We start from the raw sequence: 18,640 nt of genomic DNA, 5'->3' as shown, positions 1-18,640 counted from the left end.
TAATACACTATAAAAACCTGAAATTTAAAACCCTTTACCGTGTGAAATCACTTATTTTTAATTAACTACACACCCATGATTTTAACTTCACCACTCAAAATTAGAAGCCTTCTCCAAGGCTTCAGGTCAAAATCAGTGTTCTCCTAGGGGTCAGTGCCTGACAGCACAGAGAGCTCAAAATGCCCAGATTTGTGGGATCCAACAGGATCACACCATCCAGCCCAGCACAAACCACCCTCTCCCGAACTGCTATGGGAACAGAAGACGAGGTGGATCAAGTCTAAAACCATTTGACAGATGCACGGGAAAGAAATTAAATCTTATTGACAGACACAAGGACAAGAAACACCAGTCCTGTACAGAAGGCACAAATTGACACATAGAACAATCACACCATAAATTCCAAGACCTGGGCCAATACCTAAAGCCATCAGACTTCCTTTAGGGCACTCTAACCCCTAAAGGACTCCAACCTCTGAATTTCAACGTCGCGAATTTCACCCATGCTCCAGTGCCATGCGTGAATTGTCACACGTGTCTTACGGGAGTCACTGAACCAAGAGCAGAAAGAAAATCCACGACAATCAGCAAATACCTTGAATTTCCTGCAGTCCATCCTTGTCTCACCCCGCAGAGAGCCGGTGAAGTGTGGAGTCCCTCAGGAAATTCTCAGGGCACGTCAAGGGTCTGCGCATCTCCAGCGGAACTTGCAGCCGGGCAGAGAATTCTCAACACAGGGATCTATGTTTAAACATAAACAGGAAATGTTGTCCCTCCTCGACAGCACCCAAAGAAGGGGCCGTGCCACAGCCCAGGGCACAGCAGCTCGGGGATTGCCAAATCTGGAGGGGAAAAAGCCTGGCAATAAAGCACCTGGTGTTAATTGCTGATAAATTAACCCTTCGAGCTCAGTCTCATCACCCCCAGAGATCGCTGGAAGATGAAACGCTCCCAGGGATTGCAGGAAAATGGATTTTCTGAGCTACCACGCCAGGAAGCGTTCAGGTATCTCCTGCTGTTGGTGAATGCTTTTTTTGGGGACCAGAACTTCTCCTGCCACACCAACATGGCCCGGGAAGCCACTCAGGCAGTGCCCCAAGAGATCATCCCAAGGCTCGGAGTGCCTACAGTGATGTCATCGGGTAGGGGACCCCATCTGGTGTCTGGGGTGTGACAGCAACCCAGTGAGCAGTGGGGAGTGGGACTGGGGGCACTGGGGGGATGTGGGACCGTGGGATTGCGGTCCTGGGGGGTGGGAAATAAGGGAAAGAATAGAAAGTTTCAGTTCCCCTGAAGGTGCTGGATAGGGCTGAAAGATGAACTAGCAGAAAAATAGAAAATTATGTACAAGTGGGGTCACAAGAGCATAAACGTGGCTGGAGCTGCTGGAGAAAGAGATAAAGGGAGCTCCACTGAAGGGTTTTTGGTACGTTCTATTACACAGAAGCGGCAGCACCAACCAAAAGTGAAAGTTCAAGGCCAGGGGATGAGGATATTGGGGCACTCAGTGAAAAGAACGCCACATTTTATGACTCCAGAGAAATAAAATTTTATCTTAAACGAGGCTGAGCCAAGTAATTATTTACGGGAAAATGCTTGTACAGTGTCAGCTAAGCAGCCCATTTTAATGAATATTTACAGTTAGGGTGGATAAATACCTGGTGTCAAAGTCCCCCTGAGCTGCAGGAGCAGGACAGATCCGCTGTGAGTCCGAGCTGATCAAGAATTCCGGCTCTCTGGTTCCTCCAGCTGTGCCAGGGAGTTCACTCCGGCTGATTTGGGTAACAGGGGCTGGGGGACACTGGGGACACTTGGGGGGGGCAGGGGACTGTGGGATTGGGGTCTGGGGGATACTCGGGGTGTCATGGGACTGGGATTGGGGTCATGGGGTGCTCTGGGGGAAAGTGAGGAGGGACATGGGATGGTGGGAGTGGGACTGGGGTCATGGGGGGCTGGGACACGCTGTGGGGGTAGGGGGTGATGCCCGGATTTGGGTTGACCCCAAAGAGATTGGGGACTGGGAGTGGGATTGGAGTGTGGGGACAGGCTGAGGGGAACACTGAGGGGCTCAGGGAGTGACCCCAGGATTTGGGCTGGGGTCCTGGGGGGGCTGAGGGGAATTGTAATCATGGGAGTAGGATTGGGCTTCTGGGGGGACCGTGGTGCTGTGGGATTGGGGTTCCTGGGGTCTGGGGGATATTGGACAGGCAAAAGTAACTCCAGGATTTGGAATAAGGGACCCCAGACATTATCAGGGGTCTCCTGGCCAGGATTGCCTCCCTTCCCCCAGGGCTGGCCCGACTGCCCTCCCCAGTCCCTCACTGAGGAACCCTCCCTGTGTCACTTCCATGTCCCCTCTGTGTCCCCCAGTGTCCACACTGCTCCCTGTGGCCTGTCCCCTCCATGGCCCTCCTGGTTCTCACCCTTGCACTGCTGGCAATGACCGTGGCCACCACAGCCATTGAGGAAAAGCCCCTGGACATGGCCCTGGACTCCTTCGATGACCAGTACCAGGGCTGTGGCCCTGCCATGGAGGCGGAGCTGCCTGCCCTGAACAACTCTGAGTTTGAGAAGAATCCTCTTTTCGCTGAGGTCTGGCCAATGGCTGTGGCAGAGTGGCAGAAAGTGGGGTCACCTCTGTCCCCTTTGTCCTCAGACCAGGCCATTGCCATCATGGCCTATGTGGCGCCTAACCTGCACGACTATTTCAATGCGAACGTGAGCATTGTCGGGCGCTCCCCACAGGAATACCGGGACAATTTCCACTTCAAAACGCTGCATTTCCTGCTGACCAAAGCCGTGGCCATGCTGTGGGACGCTCAGAAGGAGCAGAAATGTCAGGGTGTGACCTACCTGGCAAACTACAAGTTCTATGGAAATGCCAGTGACATCTTCCGGTTTGGTCATTTTGCGCAGTCATGGGGTTTAATTGACGGCAGTGTGCCAGCCCCCACAGTGTTCAAGGTGCAGACGTGTCACGGCGCGGACATCAGCACATTCACTGGAGCTCCCAACAATGTTATAGTGCTGATCCCACCCTACGAGAAGTTCAATGTCACCAACATCATTGAGGATGGGGAGAAGGTGGAGATCCACCTCAACTCCATCGGGACCTACAGCAAATACAACTGCGAGTGGCTGAAAGGTGGGGACAGCCTGGGACCATGGGGACACCCCCTGGGGCCATGGGGACAGCCCTGACGAGGCACAGGGGACAATGACACTCACTGAGGCAGGGGGACAGGAACAGGGACAGACACGGTGTGTGTGGGGACAAGGACAGTCTGTTCTGGGGACACCAAGTGCGGGGACGCCCACAGTGGGCGTGATGGCCGGAACATCCATGAGAGGGCACAGAGGCCTGGACCGCCACATCAGGGAGGGGACAGGGACAGGGATGCCCCTATTCTGACCCTGTCCCTACTCTCCACAGACAGTGCTGTGGGGACAGGCCCTGTGTGCTGGACGTGGGTGGGCTGGGACCCCACATGGCCCCCCCTGATCCCCTGTCACCGCCTGAACCCCTGTAACCACCTACCACCCTCATCCCTGTCACCCTTCACTCCCACCAGAGGCCCCCTGACCTCCCTGGCCTTGGCACCCCCCATGCTCCCCGCCAGACTCTGTCACTTTCCACCTCATGGACCCCACATCTTCTGTCATCCCCTAGACCCCATTACGGCCATCACCAACCCCCTCATTCCCCCATGGTCCCCCTGACCTTTCTCTTCATCCCCTAGGTGGAAGCGTCCCCAGGGCCCCCTTTCACATTGGAGGACTCCTCCTGGCCACCACAACTCTGGCAGTGGCCACCGGGATCCTCTGAGCCCTGAAGTCACCAAGGTCACCAGAGTCACTGTGGCCACCATGATCACCAAGACCACCAGGACAGCCAGAGAAACAAGGTTATCAAGGCTACCAAGACCACCACTGCCACTATGGCCACATTGGTCTCTATGGTCTCCAGGAAGTCACTGTGGCCACCACTGGCACTGTGACCACAATGGTCACCAAGACTCCCTGAGCCACAAGGCTACCACAGCCACTGTGACCACTGCAGCCACCAAGGCCATTGTGCAGAATAATTATATAAAATGAATATATTTAAAATATTGTATCCTATAAATTCTCTTAAATAATTGTTTCAAGTAAATTGTATCCAAACAGTTCCCTAAATTAATTATATCAAAGCAATTCCATGGGGAGTCTAGCTCTGCCCAGTGCTGTGTCCAGCTCTGTCCAGCGCTGTGTCTAGTTCTGTTCTGCTCTGGACCCAATCCTGTGTTCAGGATGACGCTGCCTGAGCTGGGAGCTTGGAGCAGGTGCCCACTCTGGCTCCTTCCATCCTGACCCATTCTGGGATTGTGGAATTCTGGGAGTTGTGGTTCGGGAATTGCCCACTGGAGGGCAGCAGTGAGAGCGGGAAATCAGCTGCAGTTCTGGGTGCCACCAGCAGGGGCAGCACGAGCCCAGCCCTGGGCCTCGGAATGATTCAGGGTGGAGCAACTTTAAAGCGCGTCCGGGGCCAGCCCTGCCTTCCAGGAACATCTTCCCCTGGGTCAGGCTGCTCCAGGGTCCGCCCAGCCTGGTCTGGGACACGGCCAGGGACGGGGCAACCACAGCTTCTCTGGGCAGCCTGTGCCCGGCCATCACCCCCCTCACAGGGCAGGAGTTTATAGGAAGATGGGCGGTGATGTCCGTGAAAAACGACTCAGTGGGTCAGGATCTTTAGGAGTGTTATAGATAATAACCAAATCAAGCCGAACTAAATAACAAAACAGCAATTTTTATTTTTGCGACCGAAAATACGGTCCTGGGAAGCCACAAGCGAAAACACGACATTCCCAAGCCTGGGGTCGGCACTGGGTGGACACACACGCTGATCTGACCTCTATTGCATCAGACCCCCCTGTGTTCACACCCTGCTGTTTCGGAGAGTCCAAATTTATGCAGTTTTTCCTGGTCGGAGGCAAGAATTTCCTTGTTTCTGCTGCAAATTCTCATATTTAAATTAAATCCTTTTCTGGTGCTACCCTGGACAAAAGTCCTTCCTGCATGCTGATGAAGGCTGTGTCTGCTCCACATTGATGTGTAATGAAGTGCTGTCTTCTCGCTTATGGGAGCTATCGGAGGTGATTGGTACTTTGGCAGGTATTTCATCGATGATTTCTTCCCGTCCGATGATGATGATGATGATGATGATGATGATGATCTCTTCCCCTTCCAGTCCATCGGTCATAGAGATCACCGGGCTAGGTGTGTTGATATGCTAATTACGGTCATTGTCTATGGAGATTTTGAGAACAGAGAGTTCCCCTGCAAAAATTTGGGTGCAGTCTAAATCTGTGAAAGCATCTCTCAGAGCTGAGAGTGCATCTTCTTGCCCCCGGGAGTGGTGAGTTCCCATTTTTAAAAGGAGAACTCCTTCCCAGCAAAAGCTAGGAGTGTAAAATAATTTAGAGAATGTTCACTGGACAGAGGAGAAGCCCTTTTAGAAACACACTCCGTGACCAACGCCATGCGCACACTAGCAGGTGTTTGGTCTTTGTTTTGGGTTTCTGTCCTTGAGAAGCCTGGGAGCAAAGCTCGAGCAGCCTGAGAAAAATCCTGGCTGCTTTCTTGGTTCCCAGTCAACATGATCTTTGGGTTCAGATTGTTGGAGCCCCAACTTCCCTCCTTAGGATTGTTCCTGATATCAAGGCAGATGAAATCCAACACATGTTAAGCTCATGAATGGTAACTGGGTAATGTGCTCCATAATTACCAGAGGATTTTGAAGGCTGTAAAGCGGTGGGGAAAGGGAAGTTTTTTACCCTTATTTTAAGCTACCCCCAAGATAATTCCACAAGTAGGACACATGTTGTCTGTGACTATCAGTGGAAGTGGGAACAGAACTCAAAATTTTGAATAGGTTCTGGTCCAGATCTAAGAAAACAGATCTGGGATGTAACTGCAGGAGGAAACCTCATGTGGGAGTTTGGAAATGCAGGGAGTAGCCCTGGCTTCTGATCCAGAGATGGCTACAGAAGGACAGAAATTGATGTCACTGCAAATAATTGCAAAACCAAAAAAAGACCAAGCAAAGGGAAAGTAAGTCAATGATAACTAAAGATTGTACAGACAATTAGTAAAACAACTAAAAGAGGAATGAGAGGTTTGTCTTTACAAACAAGCTGTGGATCTGCTGGTAGATAAAACAAGTACCGAGAGAGAAAAGAAACAATGGGATGGATTCCACAGATTGATGAATGGAAAAAATATTTACCTTTACCAACAAACTGTAGGTTTGCAGATAAATGAAATTGGACATGGAAAGATGAAAGTAGCAATGGGGAAAAAAAGTTTTATTCCATAAGAATTAAAAATTAAAAGGGAGAAGGGAATCTCAGGTATCAGGCATTCCTGGAAGTCTGCACCACTCAAGTACCTAAGGCAATGAGGAAAGAGAGAGGGAAATGCATCCAAGAAATTGGGATAAAAAGGATGCTGTGTCCTTCAAAAATTTTAGCAAACCAGTGAGAAGTAGGGAGTGGGACGGGAGGCAGTGGGGGGACATGGGATCCTAGGATTGTGGTCCTGGGGGCTGAAAAATAAGGGAGAGAACAGAAAGTTTCAGTTCCCCTGAAAGTGCTGGATAGGTCTGAGAAGTGAACTAGCAGAAAAGTTTAAAATGATGTAAAAGCAGGGACACAGCAGAGTAAATGTTGCTAGAAGCTATGAAGAAAGAGATAAGGGGAACTCCAGAGATAGATTTTGGCAAGTTCTCTAACACAGAGGCTGCAGTGCTGGCCAAAAGAGATAGGACGAGGAGAGTGATCGAAGATATTGGGGCACTCAGGGGAAACCACGCCCGGAAACCCCATTTAGTGATGTCAGAGCAATAAAATTCTATCTAAAAAGAGTCAGAGCCAGGAAAAGCGCTGGTTCTGTGTCAGGTGAGCAGCCCATTTTAATGGATATTTATAATTAGAATGGATAAATACTCTGTGGCAAAATCCCCCTGAGCTGCAGGAACAGGAGAGAACCACTGTGAGTCCGAGCTGATCAAGAATTCCGGCTCTCTGGAGGTACTCCAGAGAGTCCAGGTGTGCCAGGGAGTTCACTCCAGCTGATTTCAGTATCAGGGGCTGAGAGGACACTGGGCACACTTGGAGAGGACAGGGGACTGTGGGATTGGGATCTGGGGGGGTAATGGGGGAGTCATGGGAGTGGGATTGAGGTCATGGGGTGATCTGGGGGAAAGTGAGGGGGGACACGGGATGGTGGGAGTTGGATTGGGGTCATGGGGGGCTGGGACACACTGTGGGGGTAGGGGGTGATGCCCGGATTTGGGTTGAGGTTCTGAGGTGAAAACCAAAGAAATTGGGGACTGGGAGTGGGATTGGGGTGTGGGGACAGGCTGAGGGGAACACTGTGGGGCCCAGGGAGTGACCCCAGGAGTTTTCCTTGCGAGCTGGGGGCGCTGAGGAAAATCGTAATCGTGGGAGTGGGATTGGGTTTCTAGAAGTGCCATGATACGGTGGGATCTGGATTGGGGTCTGTGGGGGGCTGGGGGGCTTTCAGGGGACACGGAGATGACACAGAGGTGACACGGAGGTGACACAGAGGTGACACGGAGGTGACACAGGGAGGGTTCATCAGTGAGGGGCTGGGGAGGGCAGTGGGGTCAGCCAAGGGGGAAGGGTGGCACTCCTGGTCAGGAGACCCCAGGACATGTCCAGGGTCCCTCATCTAAAATCCCTGGGTTACTTTTGCTTTTCCAAAGTCTTGCAATGTCACCTCCGTGTCCCCTCTGTGTCCCCTAGTTCCCACACTGCTCCCTGTGGCCTCTCCCCTTCATGGCCCTCCTGGCTCTCACCCTGGCACTGCTGGCAATGACCGTGGCCACCACGGCCAATGAGGTGAGCCCCCTGGACATGGCCTCAGCCTCCTTCAATGACCAGTACCAGAAGAGCAGCTGTGCCATGGAGGGGGTATTACCACCCCTGGACCACTCTGAGTTCCAGAACAATTCTCTGTTCAGCAAGTACAGACCTTGGGCCGTGGGCATGGGGCCGATTCAGTGGTCCCCTGTGTCTCGTCTGTCATCCTCAGACCAGGCCATCGCCATCATGGCCGACCACATAATTCACCTGTACAAGGAGTTCAACAACAAAATCGAAGTGACCGGGCACTCCCGTCAGGCATACCAGGACAAATTCAAAATCCTGCTGAATGACACCTTCACCATGCTGATGGCTGCATGGAAGGAGCAGAAATGTCGCTGTGTGATCCGGAGGGTGTACAACTGTAAGTTCGAGGAAAATGTTGACGACATTGCCCGGGTTGGTCAATTAACGTCATCGAGGCTTTGCAAGAATGTCAGCAAAGGATTTGGGACCACGACGGTGTTCAAGGTGCAGATGTGCCAGGACGTGTACATCATGGAATTCTTTAAAAATCCCTTTGTGAAGGAGGTGCTGATCCCATACTTTGAGAAGTTCAAGGTCACCAAAGTCATCGGGGGTGGGGAGAACAAGCAGATCCACCTTGAATACATCGGGGCCTACAGAAAATACAACTGCGAGTGTGTGACAGGTGGGGGCCATGAGGACATCCACTGGGGCAATGGGGACACCCATGCTGAGGCACAGGGGACAGTGACATTGACTGGGGGTGGAGGACAGGGGCACCCAGGGTGTTGTGGAGAAAAGACAGCCTGTGCTGCGGACAAGTCTGAGGAAAGGAATGCCTGTGATAAAGAACAGTGATGGGGACCACCACATCTGGGAGGGGACAGTAACACACCCATTCTGACCCTGTCCCTCCTCTCCACAGACAGTACTGTTGGGACAGGCCCTGTGTGATGGACGCTAGTGGGCCAGGACCCCTTCATGGCACCCCCTGATCCCCTGTCACCCCATGTCATCCCCATGGCCCCAGATGATGCAATGACACCCCCTAGCACCCCCTGGAACCCCCTGACACCTCATGGTTCCCATCTCTCCTGTCACCCCTAGCCCCATTATGGCCGTCCCCAACCCCCTCACTCCGCCATAGTCCCCCTGACCCCCTTCTTTGTCCACCAGGTGGGAGCGTCCCCAGGACACCTGGCCACCTCGGAAAACTCATCCTGGCCACCGGACTCTTGGCAGTGGCCACTGGGATCCTCTGAGCCATGAAACCACCAAGGTCACCCAGACCACTGTAGTCACTGTGGCAATCATGGCCACCATGGCCACCTGAGGGCGGCGGTAAAGAAGAGACGGGGTCTCCATGCTGTGCTTGCGTTAGACCATGAAGCCATTTATTGACACACAAAGCAGAGTTTATACACTTTTACAGCTATTGCTAAAAATAGCGCACCAATAACATTCCTGTAACCAGGCTCTATTGCTCACTCGTAACAAAATAACATTGCTCAATCTCTGCCTTGCTTTAAGCTAACTAGCCAATGGCCAAGGTTATTTTCAGTACTCAATGCGTGTGCCGTTCCAGTGGATGGGATCATTGAGGCAAATATTCGAGTTCCAAGGTTCCAAGTTTCCCCATTGTCGTCACAATCTGGGCTATCGGTACGGGCGCTGCGCTTGGCTCGCACTGAGCTGTGCAGAGCTGTTGGATTATGGTGTAAAGAGTGAACCATGGTCAGTCGGCCCAAATGTGCAAAGCCCTCTTTAGTCTTTCCTGGGATCCCTTTCCAGGCTCTATTTCCACGTATTAAAAAGACGTTATCTGTTGGAATCAGTGACTTGGGGGTCTCTCTGAATTTTTCAGAGAGAAATCACAGTGCAGGGATTGAATTAAAGCCTTTGGATGGATTGAAGTGTGTTAAGCCACTCCCACATAAAGTAGAGGTGTAAGTTGAAGTTTTAGGATAAATAAGGTAGTGAGTAAGTTTTAGAATGAGCTTTAAGTGCTTTTAGTGAGTAGAAGGTCTCAGATGCCAGAGTGGAAGTGCGAGTTCTAGTGAAGGTTGAAAAACATAATTATCTAATTTTATAAGTAAATGTCTATCATTTTAATCATTGTTAATTGCTGTATCTAAATTATGCCCAATTATAAGTTTCTACTTTTCCTACATATAACATTAAATGTCCATTTCCTCTAATAATTTCAAACAAAGAGTTTGTTTTTATTTTTACAGGTAAATTCCAACAAAGAATGTAAAACGCTATTTAAAAAGGAACCCCTCATGTAAAAATGCATCCTAGAAGTAAAAAAAGCCCACATGAATGTAAATTACAAGGACTCCAGATTGTGGTTATTTTACCTGCAAAAAATTGTAAACTTTAAGTGTAGAAATCAGTAATACTGAAAATTTTTGTCTTAAATAATACTTTAAAAATAGAAATTAAAAGTTCGAATATATGTTATGCTTCTACTTTTACTTTGTTTACTTTCAGCAGTACAGCTTTACCAATTAACCAACCAGGGCTGAAAGATAAACTGGCAGAAAAATATAAAATGATGTAAAAGTGGGGGCAGAGCAGGATAAACGTTGCTGCAGCTGGTGGAGAAACAGATAAAGGCAACTCCAGTGAGGGGTTTTGGCAAGTTCTGTAATACAGAAGTCGCAGTGCTGGCCAAAAGTCAGAGGACAAGGCAGGTGATCGAAGATATTGGGGCACTCAGTGAAAACCACGCCCTGAAGCCCGATTTTGTGACGCCAGAGCAGTAAAATTCTATCTTAAAAGAGTTAGAGTGAGGAGAAGTGTGGGTTGTGTGTTAGCCAAGAAGTTCATTTTAATGGATATTTATAATTAGGGTGGATAAATACCCCGTGGCCAAGCCCCCCTGAGCTGCAGGAGCAGGAGAGATCCACTGTGAGTCTGAGCTGATCAAGAATTCCGGCTCTCTGGGACGTCCAGGTGTGCCAGGGAGTTCACTCCGGCTGATTTCGGTATCAGGGGCTGGGGGGACAATGGGCACACTTGGGGGGGGCAGGGGACTGTGGGATTGGGGACTGGGAGTGCAGTGGGAGTGTCATGGGACTGGGATTGGGGTCATGGGGTGCTCTGGGAGAAAGTGATGGGGGACATGGGATGGTGGGAGTGGGATTGGGGTCATGAGGGGCTGGGACACACTGTGGGGGTCGGGGGTGATGCCTGGATTTGGGTTGAGGTTGTGGGGTGACAGCAAAGAAATTGGGGACTGGGAGTGGGATTGGGGTGTGGGGACAGGCTGAGGGGAACACTGAGGGGCTCAGGGAGTGACCCCAGGATTTCGGCCGGGGTCCTGGTGGGACTGAGTGGAATTGTAATCATGGGAGTAGGATTGGGCTTTTGGGGGGGCTGTGGTACTTTGGGATTGGGATCCCTGGGGGGCTGGAGGATGTTGCAGAGATAAAAGTGACCCCAGGATTTGGGATGAGGGATTCCAGACATGTGCAGGGTCTCCTGGGCAGGAGTGCCTCCCTTCCCCTGGACTGACCCCACTGCCCTCCCCAGTACCTCACTGAGGAACCCTCCCCGTGTCCCCTCTGTGTCCCCTCTGTGTCCCCCAGTTTCCTCACTGGTCCCTATGGCCTCTCCCCTCCATGGCCCTCCTGGCTCTCACCCTGGCACTGCTGGCAATCACCATGGCCATCACGGCCATTGAGGAAAAGCCGCTGGACATGGCCCTGGACTCAGCCCTGGACTCCTTTGATGACCAGTACCAGAACTGTAGCCATGACATTGAGGAGGCATTGCCAGCCTTGAGCCACTCTGAATTCCAGACGAATTCTCTCTTTGCCCAGATCTGGCCAAAGGCCAAGGCCAAGTGCAGAGGCAGGTGGGCCGTGTGTCCCATCTGTCCGCAGATCAGGCCATCGCCATGCTCACCTACACCATGGATGACCTTCATAAAGAGTTCAATGACCAAGTGAGAGTGGCTGGGCGCTCCCCCCAGGAATACCGGGAAAATTTCCACTTCAAAACGCTGCATTTCCTTCTGACCGATGCCCTGGTCACACTGTGGGATGCTCAGGAGCAGCAATGTCGCTATGGTGTTTCGGGGGTGGACGAGTACAAGTTCAAGGCAAATGTTGGGGACATCGTCCGGTTCGGTCAGTTTTTTGTCATTGTCCCTTTGTAAAAGTGGCATCAGAGGGTTTAGGAACACCACAGTGTTCAAGGTGCAGACGTGTCACAGTGCGTACATCAATGCATTCTTCAGAAATTCCTATAAGGAGGAGGTGCTGATCCCACCCTTTGAGAAGTACAAGGTCACCAAAGTCATCGAGGTTTGGGAGAAGGTGGAGATCCACCTCGGCTCCATCGGGACCTACAGCAAATACGACTGCGAGTGGCTGAAAGGTGGGGACAGACTGGGGCCTTGGGGACACCCACTGGGGCCATGGGGACACTCTTGGTGAGGCACAGGGGACAATGGCACTGACTGGGAATGGGGGACAGGGACAGGGGCACCCAAGGTGTGTGTGTGAACAAGGACATCCTGTGCCGGGGACAGGAATGTCCATGACAGGGAACCGGGATGGGGACCCCCACATCTGGAAGGGGACAGGGACAGGATCAGGGCCACCCCCATTCTGACCCTGGCCCTCCTCTCGACAGACAGTGTTGTGGGGACAGGCCCTGTGTGCGGGACATGGGTGGGTCAGGAGCCCCCAGGGCATCCGCTGATACCCTGCCACACTCTGTCATCCCTGTCGCCCTGTCCCCTGTCACCCCTCACTACCAATATGACCCCCTGACCTCCTTGGCCCCTGCACCACTCCCTGCTCCCCCCTCTAGCCTTTCACTGTCACCTCACAGCCCCCATCTCTCCCTAGCTCCCGTTACAGCTGTCCTCGACCCCCTAACTTGCCCATGGTCACCCTGACCCCTTTCTTTGTCCCACAGGTGGGAGCATCCCCAGGACCCCCGCCAGCTCAGAGGACGATCACCAAGTCCCACAGGACAGCCCAAGAAACAAGGCCACAAAGCCTACCAAGGTCACCACGGCCACTATGGCCATCTTGGCCATCATGGCCTCCATGTGGTCACTGCGGCCTCCACTGGCACTGTGACCACTGCAACCACCACAGCCACTATGGCCACCTTGGCCATCATGGCCTCCATGTGGTCACTGCAGCCACCACAGCCATTCTGGCCACCGTGGTCACTATAAGCACCAAGGCCACAGTGACCACCATGATCACCAAGAATCCCTGAGCATGAAGGCTACCACAGCCACTCTGGCCACTGTGGTCACCAAGCCCATTGCGCAAATCAATTCCACTAAGTAATTCTATGAAATCAATTATATCAAAACAATTCTGTTAAATTATTATATCAAAACTGTTATATTAAATAATTGTATCAAAACAATTGTATTTAAAAATTCCATTAAATTATTCTATCCAAGCTGTTCTATTAAATAATTCTGTCCAAACAGTTCCATTTAATAATTATATCAAAACAATTCCATTAAATCATTCTGTCAAAGTCAGCACAAAGAGACAATTCTCCAGCAGGGCTCGATGTCACTCTCTGTGCCGGGCTGTGGCCCTCACACCTGGTGATGTCTGCGCTTTTTTTGAGGGACGAGACCTGAACGCCAAAATGTTTAAGGTACAACCCTGGAGAAAGGCCCTGAGGTGGCCAAACCCCTCAATGTGATGGAGACACAAAAACCACCCCAGTGTGCCTTGCACCTTCTGCACATTCTCTGTATCCTGTTTGCCCTCCCCTCTTGCTCCGCCCCTGTACCCTCAGAGGATTTGCTGGTTGTTCTGCCCCACCCCTGCCTTTCCCATATAACCCCTCTGGCTCCCTCTGACTTCCTGGCCCTCTTTCATCCCTGGAACATCAAGACCCAATAAAGGCTCTCTGCAGAACCCCACACAAAGATCCCGTCCCAGTTCTGCATCCCCTAAAAGTGCTTCTTACCAAGGAGCTGATGATCTCAGCAGTGAGGCAAGTGTGCCTGTGCCCCCCAGAACACGTCTTTATAAAAATGCTTCTCTAGGGCAGTCACAGCACCTTGGGCACTGCCCTCTGCAGCGAATGGCGCCCAAACAGGGACCTCTGCTCAGGGGTTCTTGGAGAAGCGACTCCTGACACATCAGCTGCAGGACACAAGTCACTTTTGGGTTGCTGCTTCCCCAAAAACCACTCACGTTTTAGCGAGGGCTATCCACTCCATGCTGGGAAGAAGAATCCCGAGGACTGGTGGATGGGTTGACCACCTGCCCAGAAATCGTGAGTTGACCCAACAGGCCTCCCCTACCCAAAGAAAAATCTTAAGTTGGAATCAATATTGGGGTTTGTGCACTGAATTAATTATATATTTGGGTATTTTCCTTTCATTTTCCCTTTTATTTCTGGGCATGGGAACCAAGCTCCAGGATGGGTAACGAGTTCAGTCTCCGTAAGCTTGGCCCTCCTGAGAGAGACACCGATTACCAAGTTGTGCTACACATGAATGGGGGAAATTTAAGTTTTCTGAGGGGAATCTTAAATATTTTGTTCATTGGATTTTTAAATACTTCCCTAACACTATATTGGATTCTGGTTTTTTGAATTCTTTTTGGGACGAGACATATCACTTGCTATATTTGTTCTTCTCCTTCACATTTTGCTAAGTTAACTGAAAAATTGTGGAAAGTTTCTGGTTCGGGTCCTCAGTTAAAAACCCCTTGCCCTCCTTCCTCTCCCCATGCTCCAAAGCCTTCTTCCCCACATGAGGTGCAGTTGTGAGGTGGGCATCACCGGAGTTCACAGGGTTCCACCGATCCCCTGATGCCTCCTGACAGAAGTTCAGGCTCTCTGGGTTATGCAATAGATTTTGTGGGGACCCAATTCTCCTATTACCCTAAACTTTGGGAGTTCAAAGTCTTGGGTGAAACCACCTGGGTGCTGTGACAAAATTCATGTCTTCTCATGTGGAGACATCAAGACCCATTTTGAACACTCCTAAAGACCCCGATGCACTGAGTCATTTTTCAGGGACATCACCGCCCATCTTCCTATAATCTCCTGCCCTGTGAGGGTGGTGATGGCCTGGCACAGGCTGCCCAGAGAAGCTGTGGCTGCCCCATCCCTGGTCGTGTCCCAGGCCAGGTTGGGCGAGCCCTGGAGCAGCCTGGCCCAGGGGAAGATGTCCCTGGCCTGGTAGGGCTGGCCCCGGATGCGCTTTAATGTCGCTCCATCCCAAACCATTCCCGAGCCCTGGGGCCTGGCTCGTGCTGCCGCCTGCTGGTGGCACCCGGAACTGCAGCTGATTTCCCGCTCTCACTGCTGCACTCCAGTGGGCAATTCCTGAATCGCAGCTCCAGGGCGAGCTCCGGAGCTGTGTGGGCTAGCGAGGGAAAATCCCCTGGTTTGGGCAGAAAAAGAATTTCCTGAGCAAAACCGGGTTTTTTCAGAAATAAGTGTGTGCTGCTGCCTCTGACCCCCTTGCTCTGTTCTACTTTTCATTCTTTTTCTGTTTTCCTTTTTTATCCTCCCAACGCTCCTTTTGTTTTGTTGCCTCCAATCACGAACTTTAGAACTTTTTGAACGGATCATTCATCCCTTTTTAATTGCCCTGAGCAGCCCCCTGAGCAGCCCCCTCAGTGGCTCCTGCTGCTCCATACCCTTCCCCAGCTCCGTCCCTGCAGTGGACACGCTCCAGCCCCTCCAGGTCCTTCATGAGGGGCTGCAGTGAACGAAGAGAAAGGGAGGAATGTTTCTACGTCGCCTCTTTGAAGACCGAGGTTTTGAAAACCAAGCATTCATTTGCCTTTAACAAAAGCTCCAGGAACTGCTTTATTTTGGGAAGTGAGGGACCCTGCAGGAAATTCTCTAAAGGAGCTGTAGTGGATTCATCAGGCAAGCCAGTAGCAAATTTTGGGAAACTTTTGATATGCCAGGCGAGCAAGGATCAAATTTTTGATAAACATTTGATAGGCCAGGTGAGCAAGCAGCAGTTTTTGGATCCATCAGGCGAGATAGCCAAGGAGCTTTAGGAGGTGACTGTGCCATTGCCGCTGCCAAACCCCTCCATGTGGATGTGTCTCCAGGGTCACTGTGGTCTTGGTGGTCTCGTGGCTCAGGGGCTTCCAGTGACCACTGCCATGGCCACAGTGGCCAGGAGAAGCCCCCAGAGGTGGGGGGAGGTCCTGGGGAGGGACCCACCTGAGGGGTAAAAGAGAGGGGTTAGGGGACCATGGGGGGAGGGGTAGGGGGCTGAGAGGATGTGAGAGCCAGAGGGGGCCTTTACAGGATCCCTGTCCACTGTACCCAGCTGTGGGTACCTTTGTCCCCAACCCTCACAAAACGTCCCCATATCTCCAGGGAATATCCCCCTGTGATGTCACCTTGCAGTGCCCCCACCCCCTGTGACATCACCTACAGTGTCCCTGCCCCCTGTGACGTCACCTTGCAGCCACTCGCAGTTGTAGTTGCTGGAGTTCCCGGTGGAGCGCAGCTTGATGTGCATCATTTGCAGGATCCAAGAGCCCTCGGTGACCTTAAAGGTCTCATAGGGTGGGATCAGAACCTCCCTCTCGCTGGGATCGTAGGAGAATTTCTGGATGTCGGCACCGTGGCACGTGTGCCCGTGCAACATCGTGTCTGTGTCGAACGACGTCGAGACCTCGCGGCTCAGCGATGTTGACACAAACTGACCGAAGCGAAATTTCCACTTGCTGGGGACTCTGAGCTTCTGCAGGGCCCGGGTGAGCAGGAAATGCAGCGTTTTGAAGTGGAAGTTGTTCCGGTATTGCTGGTGGGATCTCCCAACCTCCAGCACGGCATCGTTCAACTTCCTGTCCACGCCCCGACTGGTGTACATCATGAGGGCGATGGCCTCGTCCTGGCTCAGAGGGGTTGTGGGGCTCCCCTGCATCTGCAACCACTTCTGGGCCCTATGCCAGACCTGGGCAAACTTGACATTCTGGCGGAACTCAGTGCTCTTGAGGTCTGGCAGCATCGTGGCCATGTCATCGGCACAGGTCAGGTACTGGTCATCAAAGGACTTCTGGGCCATGTCCAGGGGCACCACTTGGATGGCCACGGTGGCCACGGCCATTGCCAGCAGTGCCAGGGTCTGAGCCAGGGCGGGCATGGAGAAGAGAGTCCACGGTGGCCACTGGGGGACACTGGGGGACACAGAGTGGACACAGAGCAGACAGAGAGTGGACACAGAGTGGACACAGAGGAGACACAGAAGGGAGACAGGGGATGCTGAGGGGGCACTGAGGGGTGCAAGGGAACACTGATTGGACATAGGAGATACTGAAGGGACACAGAGGGATCTCAGGGGACACCGATGGGACACAGAGGATGCTGAGGGACATGGGAGGCCATGGGGAATCTTCCTTGGTGAGGGGCTGGGGAGGGATAGTGGAGTCAGCCTGGGGAGAGGAGGCAGCCCTGGCCAGGAGACCCCTGGACATGTCCTGGGACACCGATCCCAAATGCTAGGGTCCCTCTTGGAGCCTCCCCGGTGTCCTCCAGAACCCCAATCCCACTCCCACAGTCCTATATCCCCCCTCACGGTGTCTTCTCAGCTCCTCTACCCTGATCCCAAATCCTGGAGTCATTCCCTGATCCCCGTCCAGAAACCCCAGTGCCCCCAGCATCCCAATCCCACTCCCACTGTCCCCCTTCCCAGTGTTTCCCAGAGCCTCTTGTGACCCCAATCCCTGCCCCAGTCCCTTGTACCCCTCCTGGTGACCCCCCTGCCCCCCAGCACCCTGACCCAAGGCCTGGGGTCCTCCAGTGTCGCCCTTGTTCCCCCCCACACCCCATTCCCATTTCCAGTCCCAAGGGACCCCCGGTGGCCTCGCAGGAAAGCAATGAAATCCCATGTGCCCCTCATGTGCTCCCTAGTGCCCCCAGCACCCCCAGTGTCCCTCAGTGCCCCCCAGTGCCCCCCAGTGCTTCACTGCCACTCCCACAGTCCTGTGTTGCCCATCGCTGCCTTTAGACCACTCCAAGACCACAATCCCAGTCCAGTGTCCCCCAGACCCCAATCCCACAGTCCCCTGTCCCCACCAAGTGTCCCCAGTGTCCCCCCAGCCCCTGATACCGAAAACAGTCAGAGTGAACTCCCTGGCACAGCTGGAGGTACCAGAGAGCCGGAATTCTTGATCAGCTCGGACTCACAGCAGATCTCTCCTGCTCCTGCAGCTCAGGGGGAATTTGCCACTGGGTATTTATCCACCCTCATTATAAATATTCATTAAAATGGGCTGCTTAGCAAACGCAGAACCAGGGCTTTCCCTGTAAATAACATGTATGGCTCTGCCTCTTTTAAAATGGGATTTTACTCCCCTGTGGAGTCACATTTTTGGAGGATGCAACCTCCTTTTCATCCCAATTTCCCGGCCGCATTTCCCTCTCTCTTTCCCCCCTGGCTCAGGTACCTGAGAGGCACAGACTTCTTAGAATGCATGGTACCTGAGATTCCCCTCTGATCTATAACCCTCCCTTTTCATTTTTAATTCTTATGGAGTTTATGGTTTTTCCTCATTGTTTCTTTCATCTTTCGATTTGTAATTTCATTTCTCAGCAAACCTACAGTTTGTTTGTAGAGGCAAATATTGTTTCCAATCAACAACAGGTGGAATCCATCCCAATGTTTCTTTTATCTCTCAGTGCTGTTTTTTATCTACCAGCAGATCCACAGCTCGTTTGTAAAGACAAATTGTAGGAGACTGTAGGAGGCGACGGTGGGCTGGACGGTCAGG

The 18,640-nt window shown here is 52.2% G+C and overlaps 4 protein-coding genes across 6 annotated transcripts in view; 2 read left to right on the top strand and 2 right to left on the bottom strand.

The window, feature by feature from the left end:
- LOC116994768 (erythroblast NAD(P)(+)--arginine ADP-ribosyltransferase-like) overlaps positions 1 to 18,053 on the bottom strand; it is a 28,142-nt gene extending 10,089 nt beyond the window's left edge. Inside the window, exon 1 of the mRNA XM_033056704.1 lies at positions 18,022 to 18,053. The gene's annotated coding sequence lies outside the window, so the exon portion shown is untranslated. The remainder of the gene's footprint in view (positions 1 to 18,021) is intronic.
- The window catches only part of LOC116999522 (NAD(P)(+)--arginine ADP-ribosyltransferase 2-like), a 703,496-nt gene that overhangs the window by 316,198 nt on the left and 368,658 nt on the right, over positions 1 to 18,640 (bottom strand). The gene's annotated exons all lie outside the window — the stretch shown is intronic.
- The window catches only part of LOC116994645 (erythroblast NAD(P)(+)--arginine ADP-ribosyltransferase-like), a 284,339-nt gene that overhangs the window by 7,834 nt on the left and 257,865 nt on the right, over positions 1 to 18,640 (top strand). The window contains exon 4 of one of the 3 annotated variants that reach the window (XM_033056543.1): positions 12,825 to 13,193. The exons of 1 other annotated variant lie outside the window; for it this stretch is intronic. In XM_033056543.1, coding sequence (XP_032912434.1) covers positions 12,825 to 12,991 — 167 coding nt within the window. In that variant the 3' untranslated portion in view covers positions 12,992 to 13,193. Of the gene's footprint in view, positions 1 to 3,740; positions 3,842 to 12,824; positions 13,194 to 18,640 lie in introns of those variants that run through there. One more of the 3 variants, XM_033056552.1, reaches the window with a different exon arrangement.
- LOC116994792 (erythroblast NAD(P)(+)--arginine ADP-ribosyltransferase-like) lies at positions 7,834 to 9,939 on the top strand. Its single transcript, XM_033056734.1, has 2 exons — positions 7,834 to 8,577; positions 9,069 to 9,939. The coding sequence occupies exons 1-2, from the start codon at positions 7,839 to 7,841 to the stop codon at positions 9,152 to 9,154; spliced, it is 825 nt and encodes a 274-aa protein (XP_032912625.1). The 5' UTR covers positions 7,834 to 7,838; the 3' UTR covers positions 9,155 to 9,939.

This window comes from Catharus ustulatus, chromosome 1, assembly GCF_009819885.2.
Source record: "Catharus ustulatus isolate bCatUst1 chromosome 1, bCatUst1.pri.v2, whole genome shotgun sequence".
Classification (NCBI taxonomy): domain Eukaryota; kingdom Metazoa; phylum Chordata; class Aves; order Passeriformes; family Turdidae; genus Catharus; species Catharus ustulatus.
The sequence above is the reverse complement of the archived record's forward strand: the minus strand, read 5'-3'. Positions and strand labels throughout refer to the sequence as shown.